The 20,963-nt window shown below is 46.8% G+C and overlaps 1 protein-coding gene across 3 annotated transcripts in view; it reads right to left on the bottom strand.

Moving 5' to 3' along the window:
* KIAA1671 (KIAA1671 ortholog) overlaps nucleotides 1-20,963 on the bottom strand; it is a 129,623-nt gene that overhangs the window by 1,958 nt on the left and 106,702 nt on the right. For all 3 annotated transcript variants that reach the window (XM_054006004.1, XM_054006006.1, XM_054006005.1), the window contains 3 exons: nucleotides 6,894-7,149; nucleotides 4,658-4,832; nucleotides 612-736 (listed from right to left, as the gene is read on the bottom strand). In XM_054006004.1, coding sequence (XP_053861979.1) covers nucleotides 612-736; nucleotides 4,658-4,832; nucleotides 6,894-7,149 — 556 coding nt within the window. The remainder of the gene's footprint in view (nucleotides 1-611; nucleotides 737-4,657; nucleotides 4,833-6,893; nucleotides 7,150-20,963) is intronic.

Genomic DNA, 20,963 nt, shown 5'->3' with positions numbered 1-20,963 from the left:
AAAACACACGCAAACTATTATGAATTTAAATTTCCTTCTAAACCACTGCCAATATTTCTATCAATAATACAGGGTCAATGAGTGAAAAAGCTATTTACAACATCACTATACATTTCTTAGGTCATCAAACAGATCATCAATTTTTCTCTTCTGAACTGTTCAAACTTCATTGCACCGCGACGCCCTTCTGACAACAAAAATTACTGTACAACCCCAGGAAGGGGGACCAAAGCCTGAGCCCTCCCGAACCTCACAGTCCCCGGTGGGGGGACCAAAGCCAAAACTCAAGGGCTTCAGCTCCAGGCAGAGGGCCTGTAACCTGAGCTCCACCGCCCGGGGCTGAAGTCCTCAGGCTTCGGCCCCGGGAGGTTGGGCTCGGGCTTTGGCCCCAGCAAGTCTAAGCCAGCCCTGGCGACCCCATTAAAATGGGGTCGCGACCCACTTGGGGTCCTGACCCACAGTTTGAGAACCTCTGGGTTAATGTATAAATTGCCCTTTCTGGGATTCTTGCACCTTCCTCTGGAGAGCATCTGATGGTGGCCACTGGACATCATGGGATACTGGACTAGATGGACCCCTGACACAATCTAGTATGACTGGTGTATCTTCACCTTGAGAACAGAGTGGTCCATGCCTGGAAAAACAGGAAGCCTCTGAGGTTGCATAGCTGAGGATCTCTCAGTCTGGTGTATTTTTTCTTCCTCATCAGAATCTTCCTGTTTTGTAGATTTCTCTTCTAACAAAAAGTACAATGACCAGATGTTATTTCACACCCAGACACATTTAAATAGAAACAAAGCAAGTTGGTCAGCAAACTTTCTGTCCATGCCTTGACCTCACAACCCTCTTCTTAGGTAACAATGTAACATAATAGAATCATGAAGACTTAGTGGAAGTTATTTGACATGATTTAGCACTCATACCATAGCGATGGGCACATTGTAAATACCTAATGGTAGAGAGAGACTGTTTATTAGGGCTGTAAAAGGGCAGAATTGTATACTTAAATTAATTCAGCTATTTCTTCTGAATTGCTCAGTTTATACATTAAAGCATAAAAGCACGTGTGTGTCTGTTACAGTTCAGTTTACAATAGCTCAGTTCACTCACATTCACTGGCCTCTTACTTGGAAATTGCTTTACTACGTTTTGGCTTTGCACAATCATCATCAGAGGTCATAGCTTGAACCAAAAACAGCTGCAGCTTTGTAATATTAACATTTCTGAGTCAATGTCTTCAAATAAACACTGCATTTTGTATTGAGTCAGTCAGTAATGGTGCATGCAAGGGCAGCTAGTTACTAGTAACATGAGAACAGAGCAGCTGGCACACTCAACCACGCAACATCTCCCTCAAACAGAAACCAGCAGAGCGGCTAGTTTGAGCGTACACTCTTCTCTCCCATCCACTGAGCCTTAAGATCCTTCACTGTATTCTGTGCTTCCCTGGGGAGTCCAGAGCACTGCAGCCTTAAAGCTCGATGCAGAACTAGGGTCAGCTGATTGAGAGAAGACTGTAAATACACTTTGACAATCGCCTTTGGTGACAAGGGCTTGAAACTGGTCCTTCTGCTCTTGTGCCAAAAGTAAGAACATTTGCTATAGTTCATAACGTTGTACTTTGCCATCAAGGCATGATAGCTGACTACTCAGGAACTGTAGGGCAGCCAAAGAGTAGCTTTTGTGGCCAGGAAGGTGCAGGAGCTTAAGATCATTGTTATGAGGTGTTGATCTAGACCAGGGGTGGGCAAACTTTTTGGCCCGAGGGCCACATCTGAGTGGGGAAATTGTATGCAGGACCATGAATACAGGGCTGGGGGTTGGGATGCGGGAGGGAGGGTGGGGTATGGGAGGGTGTGCAGTATGCAGGAAGGGGCTCAGGGCAAGGGGTTGGGGTACAGGAGGGGTGCGGGGTGCGGCAGGGGGCTCAGGGCAGTGGGTCGGGGTGCAGGAGGAAGTATGGGGTGTGGGAGGGTGTGCTATATGCAGGAAGGGACTCAGGGCATGGGGTTGGGGTGCAGGAAGGGGCTCAAGGCAGGGGGCTGGGGTGCACAGGGGTGCGGCAGAGGGCTCAGGGCAGGGGATTGGGGTGCAGGAGGGGTGTAGCAGGGGGCTCAGGGCAGGGGGTTGGAGGCTCAGGGCAAGCAGTTGGGGTGCAGAGTGTGGGAGGGGGCTCAGGGCAGGAGGGGTGCGGCAGGGGGCTCAGGGCAGGGGGCTGGGGGCGGGGTGCAGGAGTGGTTTGGGGTGTGGGCTCCAGCCCAGCGCCGCTTACCTCGAGCAGCCAGCATGTCTGGCAGTGGCTCCTGAGGGTGGGATGGGGCAGGCGGCTCTGCCACGCGCTGCCCTTGCCTGCTGGTACCACCCCTGAAGTTCCCATTGGCCGAGGTTCCTCGTTCCCGGGCAATGGGAGATGCGGGGGACAATGCCTTCAGGTGAGGGCAGCGCACAGAGCCCTATGCTCCCGCCTCCCTCAGGGGCTGCAGGGATGTAGTGCCGGCCGCTTCCGGGAGCAGCGCGGGGCCAGGGCAGGCAGGGAGCCTGCCTTAGCCCTGCTGCGCCATGGGGCTAGCAATCCTGCGGGCTGGATTGAAAGACCTGACGGGCCAGATCCGGCCTGTGGGCCGTAGTTTGCTCTCCTCTGATCTTGACCAACACTGCCTGCTTCTCTCATTAATGGCATTGACTACCAGAGACTTTGGGGTGAGATGGGAGAAAAGGCACTCTGAGCCCGTAGCTGGTACATAGTGCTTCTTGTCAGCCTGCAGGCATGTAGGTAAGGCAGTAGCTAGAGTTTGCCATAGTGTACGGGCTGGACGCTATAGGGCATCATTAATGGGCAAGGCTATCTCGCTTTGAGGAGAGGTATGTACTGCATGCACCGGGAGTGCTGTGGTTCTTGTATCTCCTCCAAGGGATCGTTAAAGCCTCAGTTTCCTTCTTCATCCATTCTTGGAAGTCTTTGAAGTCACCCATGTAGGACGGGGGAGGGGACATAACTGCCTTGTCTCGTGAGGAAGAGGATTATTAAATTGTTGGGCCTCCTTCTCTGCCCTTAGCTCTTGTTCTTCTAAAGGATCTTCCTTGGGAAGAGGGTTCTGGGGTACCAGTGGGGACACTCTATAGAACTGACCACCAGACAGGATCCAAGGGTTCCAGAAAGCCCAACGTGGCAGGGCATAAGGAAAGGGAGAGGGAGCCTTCAGGATGCTCTTACCAAGGCTGACGGGTCCTTCGGATACAGCACAGGAAAAGTGGTAGAATCCTGTATGGAAATGTCTGAGTCTGGGAGGAGCTAAGGGTGTCGGTACCCGTGGTCAAGTTGGTACAGGCAGTCACATTGGTACCGGAGACCAAGATTTTGTGTGAGGTTGCAACAGCACTAGAGGGTATGCCAGTACCTGAGGGTATATCACTACTGGCAAAAATCCTTCTTGGTATTCCTCAGGAGAGGGAATTTGGGCTCTACTGACATTTGGAGAGCCTCTTGAGAAAGAAATCCAACCAGTATCAGAGCTCTTAGACACTGATCCTCAGGTTGAGATGCGTCAAGTGGTACTGGTCAGGGTATGGATGGGATGGTCCGTACGCCCTTTATGACCATGGCTCAAGGAAGAGGTGAAAGATGTTTTCTTCAAAGAGTCCCTCCCTATGCTTGCAGGGCTCCAATGGAGGCTACCACTTGCTTGCCGAGAGACTTCTTGGTACACAGTGTGCTAGAAGCCTTTTTTGGAGGTATCAACCTCTTGGTACCAGAGGAACTATAAGCCTCAGCATTACCCATCTTGTGAGGCCAGCTCTCCTTATTTCCTGGTCTCTGGGCCAATTTCTCCCATCTGGGAATCAAGGTATTTTCTTTTTAGTAGATTTTGAAGTCTTTGAAGGTGTCCCTTCATCTCTGCTCACTGGAGCTGAAGAACTCACTGGAGTGGCCTGAGAGGCTGACCCCAGTGTATGGGTGAGGGGGTGGGGAAAGGTGCAGGGGAAGATTTGGCCTATGAAGTGGTGGTGGGTCTCAAAGTGAACGCTCGATAAGGAGCAACTTCAGCCTCTCTCAAGTTCCCGGATCTGCTCTTGAAGCTAAAGCAGACTTTCACTTTGATGGGATGTGAGACTCTCTGAAACTGCTGGAATGCCCATCCTTGAGAGGAAAGGACCTGTGTCAGGTCTGTCAAGGTTTGAAGCCCAGGGTTTTGGGCACGCCCAAGAAAGAAAGGCGGCAAATGAACAGGGGCCAAGGGGAAGAGGCCCTGACCATGGAACAAAAGGGGGGACCCGCTAAACCACAGAACTTGTGCTGGGGAACGAAAATATAAAACAACAAACTAAAATGAGTGAATAACATTAATAAAATAATAGGAACAACAAGGAAAAAAAACAAGGCAGGTATGCTAAGTTAGTGGACATCTCTAGCCACAGGTTGAGAAGGAACTGGAGTCTACTTCTCCCTGTATATCCTCAGGCTATGTAGGGCACAAGCGTGAATCTGCACACACTGCTGACAAAAATCTCTGACTGAAGATGCGCAGGCACGCACACAACTCTAGTGGAGTACCCACAGGGACATTAGCTCAAAGAAGAGAAAAGATTCTATGGAGGACAAAATACATCTCCAATCCCGCAGCACCATGACTAATTATTTCGCAGGACAGAGGGATACCTGAGGAGTCTTTAAACATCCAAGTGCTGTCAGTCTCCTGCATCACAGTGAGTTTGTTTTCAGACTCTATCGGTCTGCTTCTCCTGAGCGAATGGGAGCTGGGTGCCCGGTGGCGAATCCTTCTGCTGAGCTGCACACGGGTTTTCAGGACACTGGAATCCAGTCTAGAAGTTTGCTTTTAAAAAGAAAAACGTTGCCCTCAAATGTGGGAATTTCAATTAGTCTGAAAATAGGGTGGCTCATTCCATAACTACTTCAGGTCTCATTTTTAAGCATAACCATATTTCAGCTTAATTAAGACTCCTTTTGTTTTCATTATTATCACCGGTTTCAGAGTAGCAGCCGTGTTAGTCTGTATCCGCAAAAAGAAGAACAGGAGTACTTGTGGCACCTTAGAGACTAACAAATTTATTAGAGCATAAGCTTTCGTGGACTACAGCCCACTTCTGCATCTGAAGAAGTGGGCTGTAGTCCACGAAAGCTTATGCTCTAATAAATTTGTTAGTCTCTAAGGTGCCACAAGTACTCCTGTTCTTCTTTTTATTATTATCACCGTTATTTTAAACTCCAATGAAATCAAATTCGCTCAGAGTGCTGAGATGCTGCACAGTAACGGATATGGAACTACAGGGGTTTCCCATTTGGACAGTTCCCTGAACTCTGCTTAGTTCTGGATGTTTGAGCTGCATCACTGCAGAGTTATTTTTTCGATAACCAACTTAGGATAATCTCTGTGCTCTTACTAGGGAACAATGGCCATCAGCCAATCAGAAGGCAGGGACTTGCAAAACCATAAAGTGATTATGCAACTCTCTCTCCCTGGGATAGTCTGCTATATTTTCCCAGCTCTGATGGGTCCCCATCCTCAGAAATGTCAAGCTGTTTCCCAGCAACAAAAAGAATGAAAGTTAAATACCATGGCTTTTGGCAAAAAGGAGCTGATCAGTTATTTAAAACAATGCCATCTCCATGCACAAAGGAAAACTGAATGGATTACAGTAGAGCAAAAGTAGAGTAGTTGTATTTAGTCTTTTCCCAGAGGCCCTGGGCCCTCCATTCTCCCCTGAAAGCTTCTATTTTAAAACAAATATTTTAAAAGTTCTCAGTTCAGAAACTAACCATTCACCCAAACAGCACAGGGGCCTTCTGGACTTCGACCGTTCTGCTTGAAGTCATCACTGTTTTGAAATGACACTGGCAGCTGCTGGGAGGATGGGATCTATGGTCCTATAGCAGAGGCCACTACAAGGTACCCTACACCCAGAATCCACTGGCAATAAGGTGTGAAACCGCTGTGCTGCACTGCCCAGGATCTGGACTATTATCCTTAGTTATGGAAATAGAAAGCGTTAGCCTCCTTCAGACATTTTTACAGTGCAGTCTGTTGTTCAGCTACACTACTGCTATTCAGGTCAGCTACACTAATACGTAAATAGATGCATTGTAGCGGCTTCTGAGACACTCTACGTTCCACCTTCCCCAAAGCTGTAAATTCTACTACAAAACAAGGGGGAGTGTTTGTGTGTGTGGGGGGGGGTAGCTTTAGAAAAGACGAGCAACTCTTATTCAAGATAAATTCTTAATTCACAGAGACTGTACCTGAAAGGAGAAATCCACATTATCTGTAGGTATGCTCTGTGTAGCACTGAAGCGGAGTACAGTCTGCATGACTAGGCACTATATTACCAACATTCCTGTGCAATACAGGATTCTCAATTTCTCAAAAGATTCTCTTTAAACTAAAATCATTTTAGGAACAGGAATTTTAAGACTGCAGAAAGATGGTCCCATTGTCAATTAGAAAAGTAGTATTAAAATCCAATATCTGTAGCTTAATCTGCATTTCTCACAGCATGGTGAAGCACTAGCAATTTGTATCACTTAACTATGTTGTCTCAGAAATGTATGGCTTCCATTTCCTAGAGACATTAAACTCTTTTTCACAGCACATCTCCTAGGAGCAGACTGAAAAATGAACAACTGAAGTGCAAACCATTGTCCCTTTGGACTCTTAATAGAATTCACACAGCCTTAATAGGAAGGGCAGTCACAAGAACTTTCATTGCAATTTATCTTGAACTTTTCACACAAGAAGTCAATGAAGAAGCCTTAAAGGATAAAGAAGCATAGCACAAGGTCAAACATAAAGTTGGAAGAAGACGTGGCATAGCATTTTGCTAACGGTATAGGCAACCTACTTAAAAATGAACAACTCTTTCCCTTTATGGAGACTTACATCAATGAAGGAGAAGTCAATGGTTTTCTCCTCAGGGTAGGTATCTGGTGGAAGGGGTCCCACAATACCATCAGTTGAATCCATATCAGTGCTGGAACGGTCCAAACTTGTGCTCCTTTGGTCTTTTGAGGAATCATGCTGATCGATTATGGAGGCAGGTTCCGTTTGAGAAGAGAGAGAAGACAGCCGGCTATTTGGTGGCTGCTTCCTTGTTGAAACAACATTGCTTTCTGAGGAAGGAGACTCGGGCACAAAGCTGCAACACAAGAGAATGAACTCTGAGGCAGAAGGATGCATGAGCGAACATACCTGCAAGTATATTTTATACCATGCATACTCAGAATGCAATCGTGATGTATTGCATGTACAGGAACATGCATGCAGCCATCAGACTATATAGTCCTAGTACTAGTGTGCGGCTTGAGTCATGGGGATAATGGATTGAGGCTGAGGTGAGGAGGCCTCTTCCATAAGCCCCAGAGCAACTACTGTGGCCACAACTGCAGCCACAAATGTATACCAGTCCCCGTGGCGGTGGCGGAGAATGGCAGATGGATCCATAAACCACAGATCCATTGGCCCTGGTCCCAACCCAGCCCCACAACTCCCTGGAGTGCTGCACTGTAATAAAACTTTGCAAAGCTTCACAGTATACAGTGGTTGTGGACCTCCAAATCCAGCCATGCTTTCTGCAAAGGAGCAACACCAGTCCCACAAGACCAGGTCTTTGCACCGCCATAGATGACAGACAGGATGTGGCCCTTAATCATTCAGAGTGAAAGCTGAAACCACGTCTAGAGGTAAGAAATGTATCATTTGGAGACACTACAGGCCAGCAGAGAGGGGTGAATCATTTTCATTGTAATAACTTTTTCACCACAAATGGCTTCACTTAGGATTCACCTACACCAGCGGTACGTGTACCCCTAGGGGTATTCAGGGGTCCTCCGGGGGTACATCAACTCATCTAGATGTTTGCTTAGTTTTACAACAGCCTACATAAAAAGCTCTAGCGAAGTAAGTACAAACTAAGAAAAGCAGCAATTTTTCAGTGATAGGGTGCTGTGACACTTTTAGATTTGTATGCCTGATTTTGTAAGCAAGTAGTTTTTAAGTGAAGTGAAACTTGGGGTATGCAACAACAATCTGACTCCTGAAAGGGGTACACTAATCTAGAAAGACCACTAATCACTGGTCTATGCACAAAAATGGGTGTGAACTTAAAATAGCAGTAAAGACACAGCAACTTTGCTTTTAACTTGGGTTCAACCCCAGGCTGCCCTGTTATACTTGAGCTGCTAATCGGCGTTTCAAGGCAAGTTGCCATGTCTTCTCTGCTATTTTAACCAGAGCCAGCTATTGCAGGTAGGCTAATCCGAGTTAAGGACGCCCCCCCACACACTTTTTTTGTTTTGCTGTGTAGACATATCCGCTAAGTCAGTGGTTCTCAAACTTGTCCACATCTTTCCTGAAATGTGGCACCCAGAACTGGACACAATACTCCAGTTAAGGCCTAATCAGCGCAACAAAAATGATGAACGGTCTAAAGAACATGAGCTATGAGGGAAGCTTGAAAGAATTAGATTTGTTTAGTCTGGAGAAGAGAAGACTGAGTGGGGACATGAGAACAGCATGTCCAGCACTGGCTCCGGGGGGTGGGGTGGGGCAGGCGGCTTTGCCACATGCTGCCTTCACCTGTGGGTTCCACACCCAAAGCTCCCATTAGCTGCGGTTCCCCATCCCCAGCCAATGGGAGTGGCGAGGGGCGATGCCTGCAGATGAGGGCAGCGCATGGAGCCCTCTGCTCCCCTCTCCCCCAGGGGCCGCAGGGATGTGGTGCCGGCCGCTTCTGGGAGCAGCGCGTGGCCAGGGCAGGCAGGGAGCCCGCCCTAGCCCCGCTGTGCCATGGGGCTGGCAATCCCACGAGTCAGATTGAAAGCCCCGACAGTCCGGATCCAGCCCGTGGGCCATAGTTTTCCCTCCCCTGGTCTAGATAATACTTAGTCCTGCCATGAGTGCAGGGGACTGGACTAGACGACCTCTTGAGGTCCCTTCAAGTTCTATGCTTCACTGTGGCAATGTGCTACCATCACATGCTGTGGAATACCATGCTAGTTACAGAGTTTCAATTTACTTTGCTTTCACTGGGTTTTCAAATGGTTTTCACTCCAGTTCAACATTAGGAGCATTTTGCCTCTCCAATCATTCTAATAAAGAAAAACCCCTCCACTTTATTCTGGGGGTATTTCAGTGAGTCATTCACCTTGCCCCACCCCAACAAGCAATTGTTTTTTTAAAACAAATGATATGAAGTTACTCATGTTCAGCAGCAGATGGCATCAGAACCTAGAATTGGAATAGGAAGGTCTTTAAAGGCAGATCTTTTTTAAAAGACACACTTTAATAAAACAAATACCAAGGTTTTGAAGACCTGTGGATGATCATTAGCAGCAGTCACTCAGTCCTGGAAAACCTCCCCCCACTCCAACCCCAAACTTAGCTATCAAAGGAATCACTCTACATCCAAAGACTTATATTGGTCAATTATCTTGCATAACCATTGTGGGACACAGGGTTGGTGCAGCATTTGATGTGGGAGGAGAGAAGTGGAAATAAAGCAGTTTCATGGTGTGGCAAAGCTGATGTGGTGGTTTGATTTTTTTAAATGAGAAGCACTCATGGCTCAGACTCATTTCTGCTAAGAGTCCTTTATGATTAAGTACCTGCTTTTGAGAAGTTTCTAGCTAAGCTATTTTAAGAAACAAAAACTCTTACACTGTGTGCGCGTGCGTGTGTTAAATATATATATGTGCACATTTTTGAAGAGCAGCACTCAGTACTTGGTGTGATTGACATTGATAACAATCTTGAAAGGAAAACATTCAAGAATGTACTGTTGGAAAAAAAGAGTTTTTATCAAGCAACAGCAAACATGTTAATTTCCAGGTTGGCAGGGACTGGTGGCACTGCACAGGCAGAGTTTCCAGCAGATAAGCAGAAGAAAGGTCTCTTGCTTCCCTCAACAGTGGCCCTGCTCCCAGCCAATTAAGAAGTGGTGCTAATGAGCTCCAGAGGGAACCTTGTCTAGTATTCTTTATTAGGAAAGATGGTTGGTATCTGCAACTTTAAGCCTTCTAGATTCAGAGTATGGAAGAATGCAGCAATGTGCTAAGAGAATTTTGGGACATAGCACCTTTTGTGGAATTTAAGCTACACATTTAAAAATCTTTTCTGATTTGTAAGTCTCTGGAAAAGTTCTCCCATACCACACCCTTGGACTGAAAGTGATGTAAGTGTGGGCAGGCTTGAAAAGTGAAAATGTTTTGCTTCAACAGTATTAGAAAATACAGTTGCTCTCACTGGATTAAACTAATTAGTGGCTTCCTCATCACAAACTTTTGAATAGATTCCCTTTTGGAGTTCCTGCACAATTACAACATCATTACATTCTAAATATTGTGACACAGCTCATCAATAAGAAAATGACAAAGATAACTGGAGCACGAGAATATATTATGCAGAGTAGATTTTTTTCCTCCCCAACACCACATTAAGTGAAGGAGCCAAATCAGAAATTAAAATCTACAGTATCATTTAGAATAGATTGCAACTTCTCTGGGGTAAAAATCTGTATGCTTGCATGTTCTGTATATCACACAACTATTAAAATACCATATCAGTGCTCAATACTGTATATGCCTTTCACAAAGCCTGTCTGTTCCTCTAAAAAGTAAACCCAACATTGCCATACAAAGTGCACCCAAACGTAAGCACAGGTACCATACAAATGTAAGCAATGAAATTCAATATTTTATTTTCATTGTTCATGTAAAAGGTCCTAGCGATTCACTAAATTACTGTAAAGAATATGCTGCTTTACTCAGTGCCGGAGATTGTGTAATACCAGAGTCCGGAAGTGTAATACAGGGGACATCCTGTTTTAACTTGAATACCTTTGTAATCTATTAAAGAGTCAGAGTCAACTCTCTGTATCTACACACTGCAAATAAATAGCCACATATGAAGCAAAATAATTTCCACTTAAAGAATTCAGTTACAGGATATGAAAAGGTAAATTCACGCCATTGTAGCTTACTGATATTGGATTACATTCAGTGTCTTTTCTAAAACTTTCCAGTAGTCCAAGGAAATGGCTAACATGTCACCTGGTATAAAATCAGAATATTACAATTCCATTATGTAACTAATATGTCTCTCTTTTATAGAAGAGACTGAATTTGCCTCTCTGAAGACTATCATTTTTAAATATTTACTGCACAGAAAGATTGGGATAGCTCACTGAAGAACTTGAGAAGGTTTATACAAAAAATTCTCTTTATTTAAAAAGAGAAAATCTGAATAATTGAACCATCACTACCCATTTTAATGAGCTATCTGCTAAACTGCATTACAAATGAGACTCTTACGCTAGCTCCAGCAGTGCCTACCTCCACTGGGAGAGGATCTCTAGTTCCTCTCTCAGTGAAGCGTACCCATAAACAGGGCCCTGTGTATCTGTGATTTTGCAACTACTGATTTTGCCTTGGAATTCCCCTCTTGCCTCAGAATTGTGCTTCAGAATCTTCACTGTCATTAAAAAAAAATTATGTTCCTAGCCCTTAAATTTGGGGAGATAACCTTGAAAACAGCAACAGAGCATAAATCAATGCAGGGATATCGCCGAGACATTCCTGAAAAGGACTAAAACAATGGCTCTTACAGAGCTGTCTTGTTCATCTGAATCAGGGCCCCATGGGGTATGTCTAGACTGCAATGAAACACCCGCAGCTGGCCTACATCCGCTGTCTTGGGCTGCGGGGGGCAGAGGGGCTGGCTATAAAATTGCAGGTTAGATGTTCGGGCTTAGGCTGGAGCCTGGGCTTTGGGACCTTCCCCCCTTCCAGAGTCGCAAAGCTGAGGCTTCAGCCCGAGCCAGAACGTCTACACTGTGATTTTCATAACCCCGCAACCCAAGCTCCACAAGCCTTAGTCAGCTGACATCAGCTGTCATGGGCAAGCTGCGCATGGACTCCATGGGCAGGGATGCAAAACCACGCTCTGACGTATCCCTAGCCTCTGTTTGCCAGAAGCTGGGAATAGGTGACAGGAGATGGGTCACTTGACGATTACCTGTTCTGTTCATTCCTTCTGAAGCATCTGGCATTTGTCTTCCAACAGTGACCAGATACTGGGCTAGATGGACCATTGGTCTGACCCAGTATGGCCACTCTTATGTTGTTATTCAGTGGCCACAAAAACCACCTTTTCCCTGAGATACCAAAAATTTCACCATTATGGACACAGAATTCATCATTTTGCTGCAGCCAGGCACCCAACATTTTATTTTCTGTCTGCCTTGCCAGGACCAACCTGAAGCAGCAGCCTCTTGCTCTCCAACTTTCCCCACTTGGAGGAGGTCATTAGATTACAGTGCACGCTTCCTGCACTGTTCCTGTAGGCCAGACAGCTGGAGCTCAGTTTGCAGACAGGATGTGGGGAGAGCCAGAAGTGTAAGCTGTCAAGCTGGTCTGCCTGGAGAATTAGCACTGCAGTTGAGGTCCAGAGAGCTGGAGGGATGAGCTGTTGAAACTGGCTGCCCAAGAGGTTCCAAGCTGAACCACCTAGACAACATTGTGATAGCCATGGCCCAGGGAGCCAGGCTGTCTGGAGAACATACCGAAAACCCCATTCTCAAAAATAATCATGGCTTGAACGTGAATGAGTATTTTAAACTGTGTCTCATAGGAGTCAGTATATAGTTGAGGTCAGGCCTGGGAATGAAGGATACGATATATCACTGGGCGAAAGCAAGTTACCCTAAATTCCTCAGTAGTGTTTTCTTGCAGCAGAATTTGGTCTCATTGTGCCATGGAATACAGCCCCTGCCCTGGCCATAATCCCACACCCCAAATAACTAGAACTGCTCTCTACAGTTAAATGATTGATATACAATGCAACTACTCAGGTAACTCATCACCATGCTTTTGTACAAAACCTGTTCTTAAACCCTCAAGTCTTAAAAGCTTACCCAGCCAGAAAATAAACAAGCCTGCAACAAAATATGCAGCAAGTGACTGAACTACATTTCCCATAACACCTTGCGGCTAGGTCAGGAGTCACACAGCCATCCCACATTTAAAAAACCCACCCCTCAGATATAGAGGCCTTCTAACTATGAGGAGGAAACAGGGTAAGCCTTCTAAGCTCCATTCATCATCCTGTTCCATAAACAAATACAACCTTTACATACAACCCAATAAAATCTGATGTCCTTTAACAAGCACTCCATAATTCTCCACCCCTCAGTCTCACAATGGCTACGTTTTAAGCATCTCCTTTCCCTCAGGAATAACTTTTTACACTCCGTGCACCTTGCAGGAGCACTGGTATCTAAACACCGCAGGAGGCGCAGCACAGGAGGCCCCCGGGTGGGGGATGCACACAGGTGGCCTTTGCTCTTTGTGTTTCCCATACCCTGGGCTGCTCTGGAGGCCAGTCCCCAGTGGACCCTGGAGCAGCTTTGGAGGTAGCTTTAGCTTACAGCACCTTGCCCACAGCCATCAAAGGGCTACTTTGCAGCTCAGGATTGCTGGAGCACAGAGCCCTTGGGCCAATCTCCCTGCGCCCAGCAGCATTGTCTGCCCCCGAACTACACAATTCCCCTGGGACATTCTCTCCCTATCTGCCGAAGGAGCTGTCTAAAAGAGGCATAGCAGGGCAGGGATCTGGCCAAGAAATTAAATAAAGGCATTCAATCCCAAACAGAGAAGACCAAGTTAGCTCGTGACTCACAATGATGCACAATATGTTTTTGCAAAACAAAGTAAGGTGTAAAATTAGGTTTTATACAAATACAGCTTGAACATTTGGAAGAGTGTGCAAAGTACATTCAAAATAAAACTCAACCAAGAAAAATTGACAGAACGAGCCCCAAGAGAGCAGGTCTCGATCAGGAACACAAACAATATGGAATTAAACCTGCAAAGATGGCTGAAAACAGGACAAGGCCTAAATCAGCTAGTTGAGAGTCGTTTGAGAGAAAACAGTGAACAATGAGGCAAGCTAATGGTTAAAGCAGAAACACTTTCCCTTTAAGAGCAGAGGAGGTTCATATTTAAGATACACAAGCTTTTTTATTAAGTGTGAAGCAGATTGCCACCACAAGACTAGGAAACCTCGTTTCTTTATTACATCTGTATGGTTAGAGTATTTTTAACTCTCAGGCTCCATAGTACTGAACATTTCTATTAAAAGATAAACAGCAAAAGTTTCCACCATTCCCTCCCCGCCACATACCTCCCTCTAGCTCCACTGCATACTAAGAAGATCTGAATTGTGAACAGAATATACAGGTAGCTTTATACCTTCTAAGCAAATCCAGTATTTGAAAAATCAACTCCTCCATTTACCTGTTGAGTCCTGAGTTTGGGCATCAGCGTTCCCCCTGCAATGAATGATGGAATCACCCTACAGGAGAGCAGGGAGGGCAACCAAGTGCCTAGGATCCCATCAAGGCATTTCCTGCTCTCCTTTACGGGTGATCTCAACATTTGCTGCAGAGGAAAAACACCCCAGCATTCAAGGCTTGACAATTCAATGCCTAAATAAATTAGCATTTTTAAGGTGGTCTCCTTTTCTATCATGGGTTAACCACAGCCACAATCCAGCTTTGAAATAAATGTTCAACTGGTCTTGCTTTTGAATTTGAAAGGAAGACGCCTTTGTTGTTGGAACCTGATTTCACAGAGAAGGCAGCTGCAAAATACTTAATTAAAGTTTAACTTACTGAAGAGATTTAGATGTTGGCATATCATTTTGTCAGCCCATCAGGCCTTCACAACCATAAAGCTACCCAGCCTTAGCACGCATAAAATATTTATATTGCACCATCTCCCAGATGCAAAACATATTCTGAACACAAGTGACGTTAGAACTGCAGTAAGACTCAGAGTTAGAACGGTCATTTCTACATTGTGTTTAGCATTTAAGACATTGCACTGACAGACTGATCGGAGACCAAGACAATACCTAAACACAAATAGGTGAGTGAGCAAGCTTACAATTTTCATTCCACAGGGCCCTGGCTTTAAATGGTATTAAAAATGAAAAGTTGACTTTGATAACTCACCCACCTTGCTGCTGGGCACCTCAGTTATAACCATACTATGGGACTTAAATTCAAGATAAGCCAAGGTTGGGTACACCTTAATACAGCATAACATCACCACTTTGACTGGAACAGAGTGCTTGAAAGCATCAATTAATGGACATGCTGCATTTACCACTGTAGAGTGTTTGGGATTTAAAGGGTTGTTATAAGCGATCATCTTATTCTGCAGAATGTTTATTTAAATATCATTAATTGGTATGGATAGATACCAGAATTTATATCAAAGAAGGCAAGTAAAACAGCTACTATGCAAGTGCCTTGTGTTAGAGTAATTTGAATCGTCTTGTTAAATTAGGGTGACCATATTTCCCTATGCTGAATATGGGACACCTGGTAAAATTACTCGTATCTAAGCGAGTTCCACGGCACTCAATCAGAACTATGCAGTACAAACATTCAAAATAACATCAAGTTGACTGGGCCCCTGTTAAAAAGAAATACTGTGTAGTTGGATTCTTTTTATTTACCTTGTTATCTTTAAGGCTGTTATCTTTAAGGCAGGGAGAGGTGAGACACACGCACTCCTGTACACCTCTCTCATGGGGGGGGGGGCCCCCCGCCGGTGTGACCGACCGACCCAACCCTCCCTGCCCGGCACTCTCCGCCCTCCATGCCTGGCTGGGCCCCTGGGCCGAATCCGCCTCTCCGGTACTGCATCTTCCCAAGGCAACACGGGGGAGTGGGAGGGGGTACACAGAGTCACATATCCCCCTCCCCAGATTTCTGCCAGGGTTCACAGCAGAATGTGGCCAGCAGCAGCCTTTGCTGTGCGGGAGGGAAGGGATGGGAGCTGCTTCCAGCCACGGGTGTGGGTGTGGGTGTGGGTGATTACTTATCCTGTCTTTGCAGAGCTCATCTCTTGCCCCCTACACACACACACACACACACACACACACACTCTCCGCTGTGGCTGGAAGCAGCTTGTCCCTTCCTGCCCGCACAGTGTTGAAAGGCAGCTAACACCTCCTGGCTGCTGTAGGCCACTGACATAAGCCAGCCGCCTCCTGTGCCCCAGCGGCAGTGCGGACAGGAAGGGGTTAAGCCCTTAGGATGCATTGTGCCCCAGGCCCAGGGAACCTGACTGCAGGGGCTTCAGCAAACCCCAGCACAGAGGTGGCTCGGCAGGTGAGGGCGCCTAGGGGACGGAGCAGCTCCACTCCCCCTGGGGCAGGACCTAGGGCAGGGGGCTGGAGGGTGAAGAGGAAGCTGCTGTGGCGCCTGCAGGGTCAGGGCACAAACAGGCTGGAAATCGCTCCCCCCCGTCACTCCAGGGCTTAGCTGAGGGGTGAAGAGGCTTCCCCGAGCCAGCGCTGTGTGGGGCTTTGGCACATGCCGGGCTTGGCTCCTCCTGGCCAGTGCCCCAGGCCAGAGGGTCTTGGGCTTTCTCAGGGCGCTGGCTCAGCCAGAGGCAGTGGGGGAAGGAAGGAGCCTGCCAGCCAGGCTGTTGGTGAGCTGAGAACTCTGACCAGCGCTGGGAGTGGGACACGGACCACTGGGGGGGACGTGGGGCAGCAGCAAGGCTTGGGGGCGAGGGGTGAAGGGGCAAAGCAGGGAGGACAGCAAGAGGGAGAGCACGTAAAAGGTCGATGGGTGGGCAGCAGAGGCAACACGTAACCGGCCGCCGCCTGGCGCCTGTCTGCACGCACCAGCCACCGCAACTCGCAGCCAGTGCCGGCCGGAAATGGGACCGGGGGGGGAGGGGAGGGGTCCTGCTGGCTGAGAGCCAGCACACAGCGCGGGCTCTGCTGATGGACCAGCAGGGGAGTGGCCAGCCCTGCACACTGCAGCTTTGCCCCACCACCAGCCTTGCACACCCGTCCCCATCGTCGGCCACTGGACCCCCCCACTCACCGCTGGTGGGCAAGCGGCTGGTGAGCAGGGATGCGTCCAGCAGCAGGACCCACCAGTACTGATGTGGGGGGGAGAGAAAATACGGGACAATTTGCCTGTTTTTAAGAAAAAGTCGGGACACCTGCAGGAGGGGTTAAATATGGAACTGTCCCTTTAAAAACGGCACGCCTGGTCACCCTATGTTAAATGGTCACTATCTAAATAAATGTGTTTTGCTAAAGCCAATTGCAAGATAATACATCTGGAAACCAAGAATGCAGGTTATACCTAAAGGATGAGAGACTATTTTGGAAAGCCATGACTCAGAGAAGACTTAGGGTCATCACAGATAATTGCCACAGCACAGCACAGTGCAATACCCTGGCCCAAGGGTTAATGTGAACCTCGGATGTATCAACGGGACAATATCAAACACATGTAGCGAAGTGATCTTGCCTCTGTACGCAGCGTCAGTAAGAGCACTTCTAGAATACTGTGTCCAGTTCAAGGAGGACGTGGAAATGCTGGAAAGTTAAAAGGAGGACCACAGACATAATCCAGGGACTGGAAAGCAATCCTTATGTGAGCTCAATTCATACAGTTTATTGACGAGGTAACAACCACTGTGTGTAAGTACTTAAACATGGATAAGACATCTGGTAGTGGCAGGGCTTTTCAATCTTGCTGACAAGGCATAACATGGTACAATGGCTGGAAGTTAAATTCAACCTCAAAATAAGATGCAATTTCCTAACAGTGAGGGTAATTACACATCAGTCCAGCTGACCAGGGGAGATGGTGGACTCTATTGCTTGGAGTCTGTAAAGTGAAATTAAATATCTTTCTAAAAAGCTATGTTTTAATCTAGCCTCTGGGAGATTTTCTACAGCCGGTGTAGTCAGACTGAGTGGTCGTGGCGGTTTCTTCTGGCCTTGGACCCTGTGAATCCCCCTGTTCATTCCCTTCTTTCAGCAAACCCCACAGAGGTGAGGAAAACAGGAGTGCATACATTGCCCTCAATATGCTCATATCACTTGAAACTCTGCCTTAAGACAAAGAGAATCAAATCTCATGCATCGGGTCTTTAGCTCATTGCCTGCCAGGTTCAGAAGGATTTTCCCCAGCTATCCTGCCAATGCACAATTAGCCAGATGTATTTTAGGGTTTGGTTGTTTCTTTGTCTTCCTCTGAAGTGTCAGAGATTGGTCACATATGGAGATGGGACACCAGATGGGGAGGTCCAGCGCTCTGAGGTGATATACAGAATCCTCTTTCTTAGACTCTTGCTCCCACACTCAAGGTTAAACTAATCACCAAATGTCATAGTTTCATAGATTCCAAGGCCAGAAGGGACCATTGTGATAATCTAGTCTGACCTCCTGTAGAACACAGGCCAGAGACCTCCCCCAAAATAATTCCTAGAGCAGAGCTTTTAAAAAAAAATCAAAAAAAAATATCCAATCTTCATTTTAAAATGGTCAGTGATGACGAATCCACCACAGTTCTTAGTAAATTGCGCCAATGGTTAATTACTCTCACTGTTATAAATTTGCACCTTATTTCCAGTCTGAATTTGTATAGCTGCAACTTCCAACTATTGGATCGTGTTACATCTTTCTCTGCTAGATTAAAGAGCCCATTATTAAACATTTGTTCCCCTTATAGACACTTATAGACTGTGATCAAGTCACTCCTTAGCCATCTCTTTGTTAAACTAAATAGACTGAGCTCTCTGAATCTATCACTGTAAGGCAGGTTTTCTAATCCTTTAATTGTTCTTGTGGCTCTTCTCTGGATCCTGTCCAATTTATCAACGTCCATCTTGAATTGTGGATGCCAGAACTGGACACAATATTCCAGCAGCAGTCATACCAGAGCCAAATATAGAAGTAAAATAACTTCTCTACTACTCGAGATTCCCCGGCTTATACATCCCAGATCGCGTTCGCTCTTTTGGCCAGAGTCACATTGGGAGCTCATTTCAACTGATTAGCTCCTGATCTTTTTAAGTATCACTGCTTCGTAGGGTAGAGTCCCCCATCATGCAAGTATGGCCTACATTCTTTGTTCCTAGATATATACATTTACATTTAGCCATATTAAAACCAATATTGTTTGCTTGTGCCCAGTTTACCAAGTGATCCAGTTTGCTCTGAAGCAGTGATCTGTCCTCTTCAGTATTTATCACTCCCCCAGTTTGTGTGTCATCTCTGCAGGTGGGAAGGAATTTGTCTGCTGGTCAAACTGGAGGTGTTACCCTCTCTCTGCAGCAGGGGCATGGACTACCTGCTAGGAATATCTGGACATATCTCATTAAACCAATTCCCTGCCACTCCCTGGGCATTGGTGACACCTCAATCTTTCCTGTTCTCTGCATGTGGCACACAACAGTTTGGTCTCCTGAGGACTGAAATGTTTGTGTGTAACTGGGCTCAGTATAGGCATATCTGGGCAAAGTTTAATGGCCTGTGACATATAGGAGGTCAGAATATATGATATAATGGCTCCCCTTCTGGCCTTAAGCACTAGCACCACACAACTAGGCCATCACTCATCTAATTTACAACACTGAAGTCTGGTTGTGGTCTGAAAAGTAAGTACATAAAAATGGCACTATCTTGCTCAACAGACCCGCTCCCTACATGAATTCAATCATAACTGCTTGATCTACTAAATGAGGCCATATTTCTACTGCTTTTTCCTTCTGTAGTCACCAAAGAGTGTAAACTAGATTCTATTCTGGCTCATACATGAACAGAATTATCAATTTAGTTCCAGTTGCAGGAGCTTTACTATTCAAGAATTCTGTAACTGGTGATCATGCATGAGCCAGAAGGAACAGCTCAAATTTCTGACCCCAGTTGCAGCTTGCTGTGAGAGTTTTTAAAGAGAGGTTTTTCCATTTATAAACCAAGCACATTTGGTAGATATGTCATTCAGACACAAACGTGGAACTTCATAATGCTATTTTTACAGTGACTGTTCACGTTTTAAGGAAAAAGAAGTAACTGGATTTCTCAAAATCTCTCAGGACACGTCTACACTGGAGCTGCAAGGTGTAATTTCCAGCGCAAGTAGCCATCCCCATGCTAGCTCAATCACTTCGAAAAGCAGAAGCAGATCTACAGTGGCATGGCACGAGCAGCAGGATGGACCAGCCACCAAGTACGATCCCATGTGAGGGCACGGTTAGGCACTCAGATGGTTAGTCCTTCCTGCTGTGGCTATACTTCTATTTTTAGTGGGCCATCTCAATCAGAGCTAGCACAGGTATGGCTACCTGAGGCATAGCCTCAAACAGTCTACTGCAGGGGTCGGCAACCTTTCAGAAGTGGTGTGCTGAGTCTTCATTTATTCACTTTAATTTAAGGTTTCGCGTGCTGGTGATACGTGTTAACGTTTTTAGAAGGTCTCTTTCTAGAAGTCTATATTATATAACTAAACTATCGTAGGTAAAGTAAACAAGATTTTCAAAATGTTTAAGAAGCGTCATTTAAAATTAAATTAAAATGCAGATCTTACGCCACCAGCCTGCTCAGTTCGCTGCCAGCCTGGGTTTCTGTTCACCTAGGCCGGCAGCGGGCTGAGCAGGGCCTGCGGCCGGGATCCCAGACCTGGGGAGGGGGTGGTGTTTCAGGGGTCAGGGCAGAGGGCTGGGGGAGGGGGTTCAGGGCAGAAGGCTGGGGTGTGTGTGGGGGGGGGTTCAGAGATCAGGGCAAAGGGCTGGGGGTGTGTGGGGGTGCAGGGCAGAAGGCTGGCTGTGTGTTGGGGTGTGGGGGGTGCAGGGCAGAAGGCTGGGGGTCTGGGGGTTCAGGGCAGAGGGATGGGGCTGTGGGGGCGCAGGGCAGAAGGCTGGGTGTGTGTTGGGGTGTGGGGGTGCAGGGCAGAAGGCTGAGTGTGGGGGGGCTCAGGGCAGAGGGATGGGGCTGTGGGGGTGCAGGGCAGAGAGATGGGTGTGTGTTGGGGTGGTTCGGGGCAGAGGGGTGGCGGGTGCAGGGCAGAAGGCTGGGGTGCTCTGCTCATGGGGGTGCTCCCAGCCCCCTGCCCTGAGCGGCTCAGGGCAGGAGGCT

This window comes from Malaclemys terrapin, chromosome 16, assembly GCF_027887155.1.
Source record: "Malaclemys terrapin pileata isolate rMalTer1 chromosome 16, rMalTer1.hap1, whole genome shotgun sequence".
NCBI lineage: Eukaryota > Metazoa > Chordata > Testudines > Emydidae > Malaclemys > Malaclemys terrapin.
This window is presented reverse-complemented; position numbering and strand designations above follow the sequence as displayed.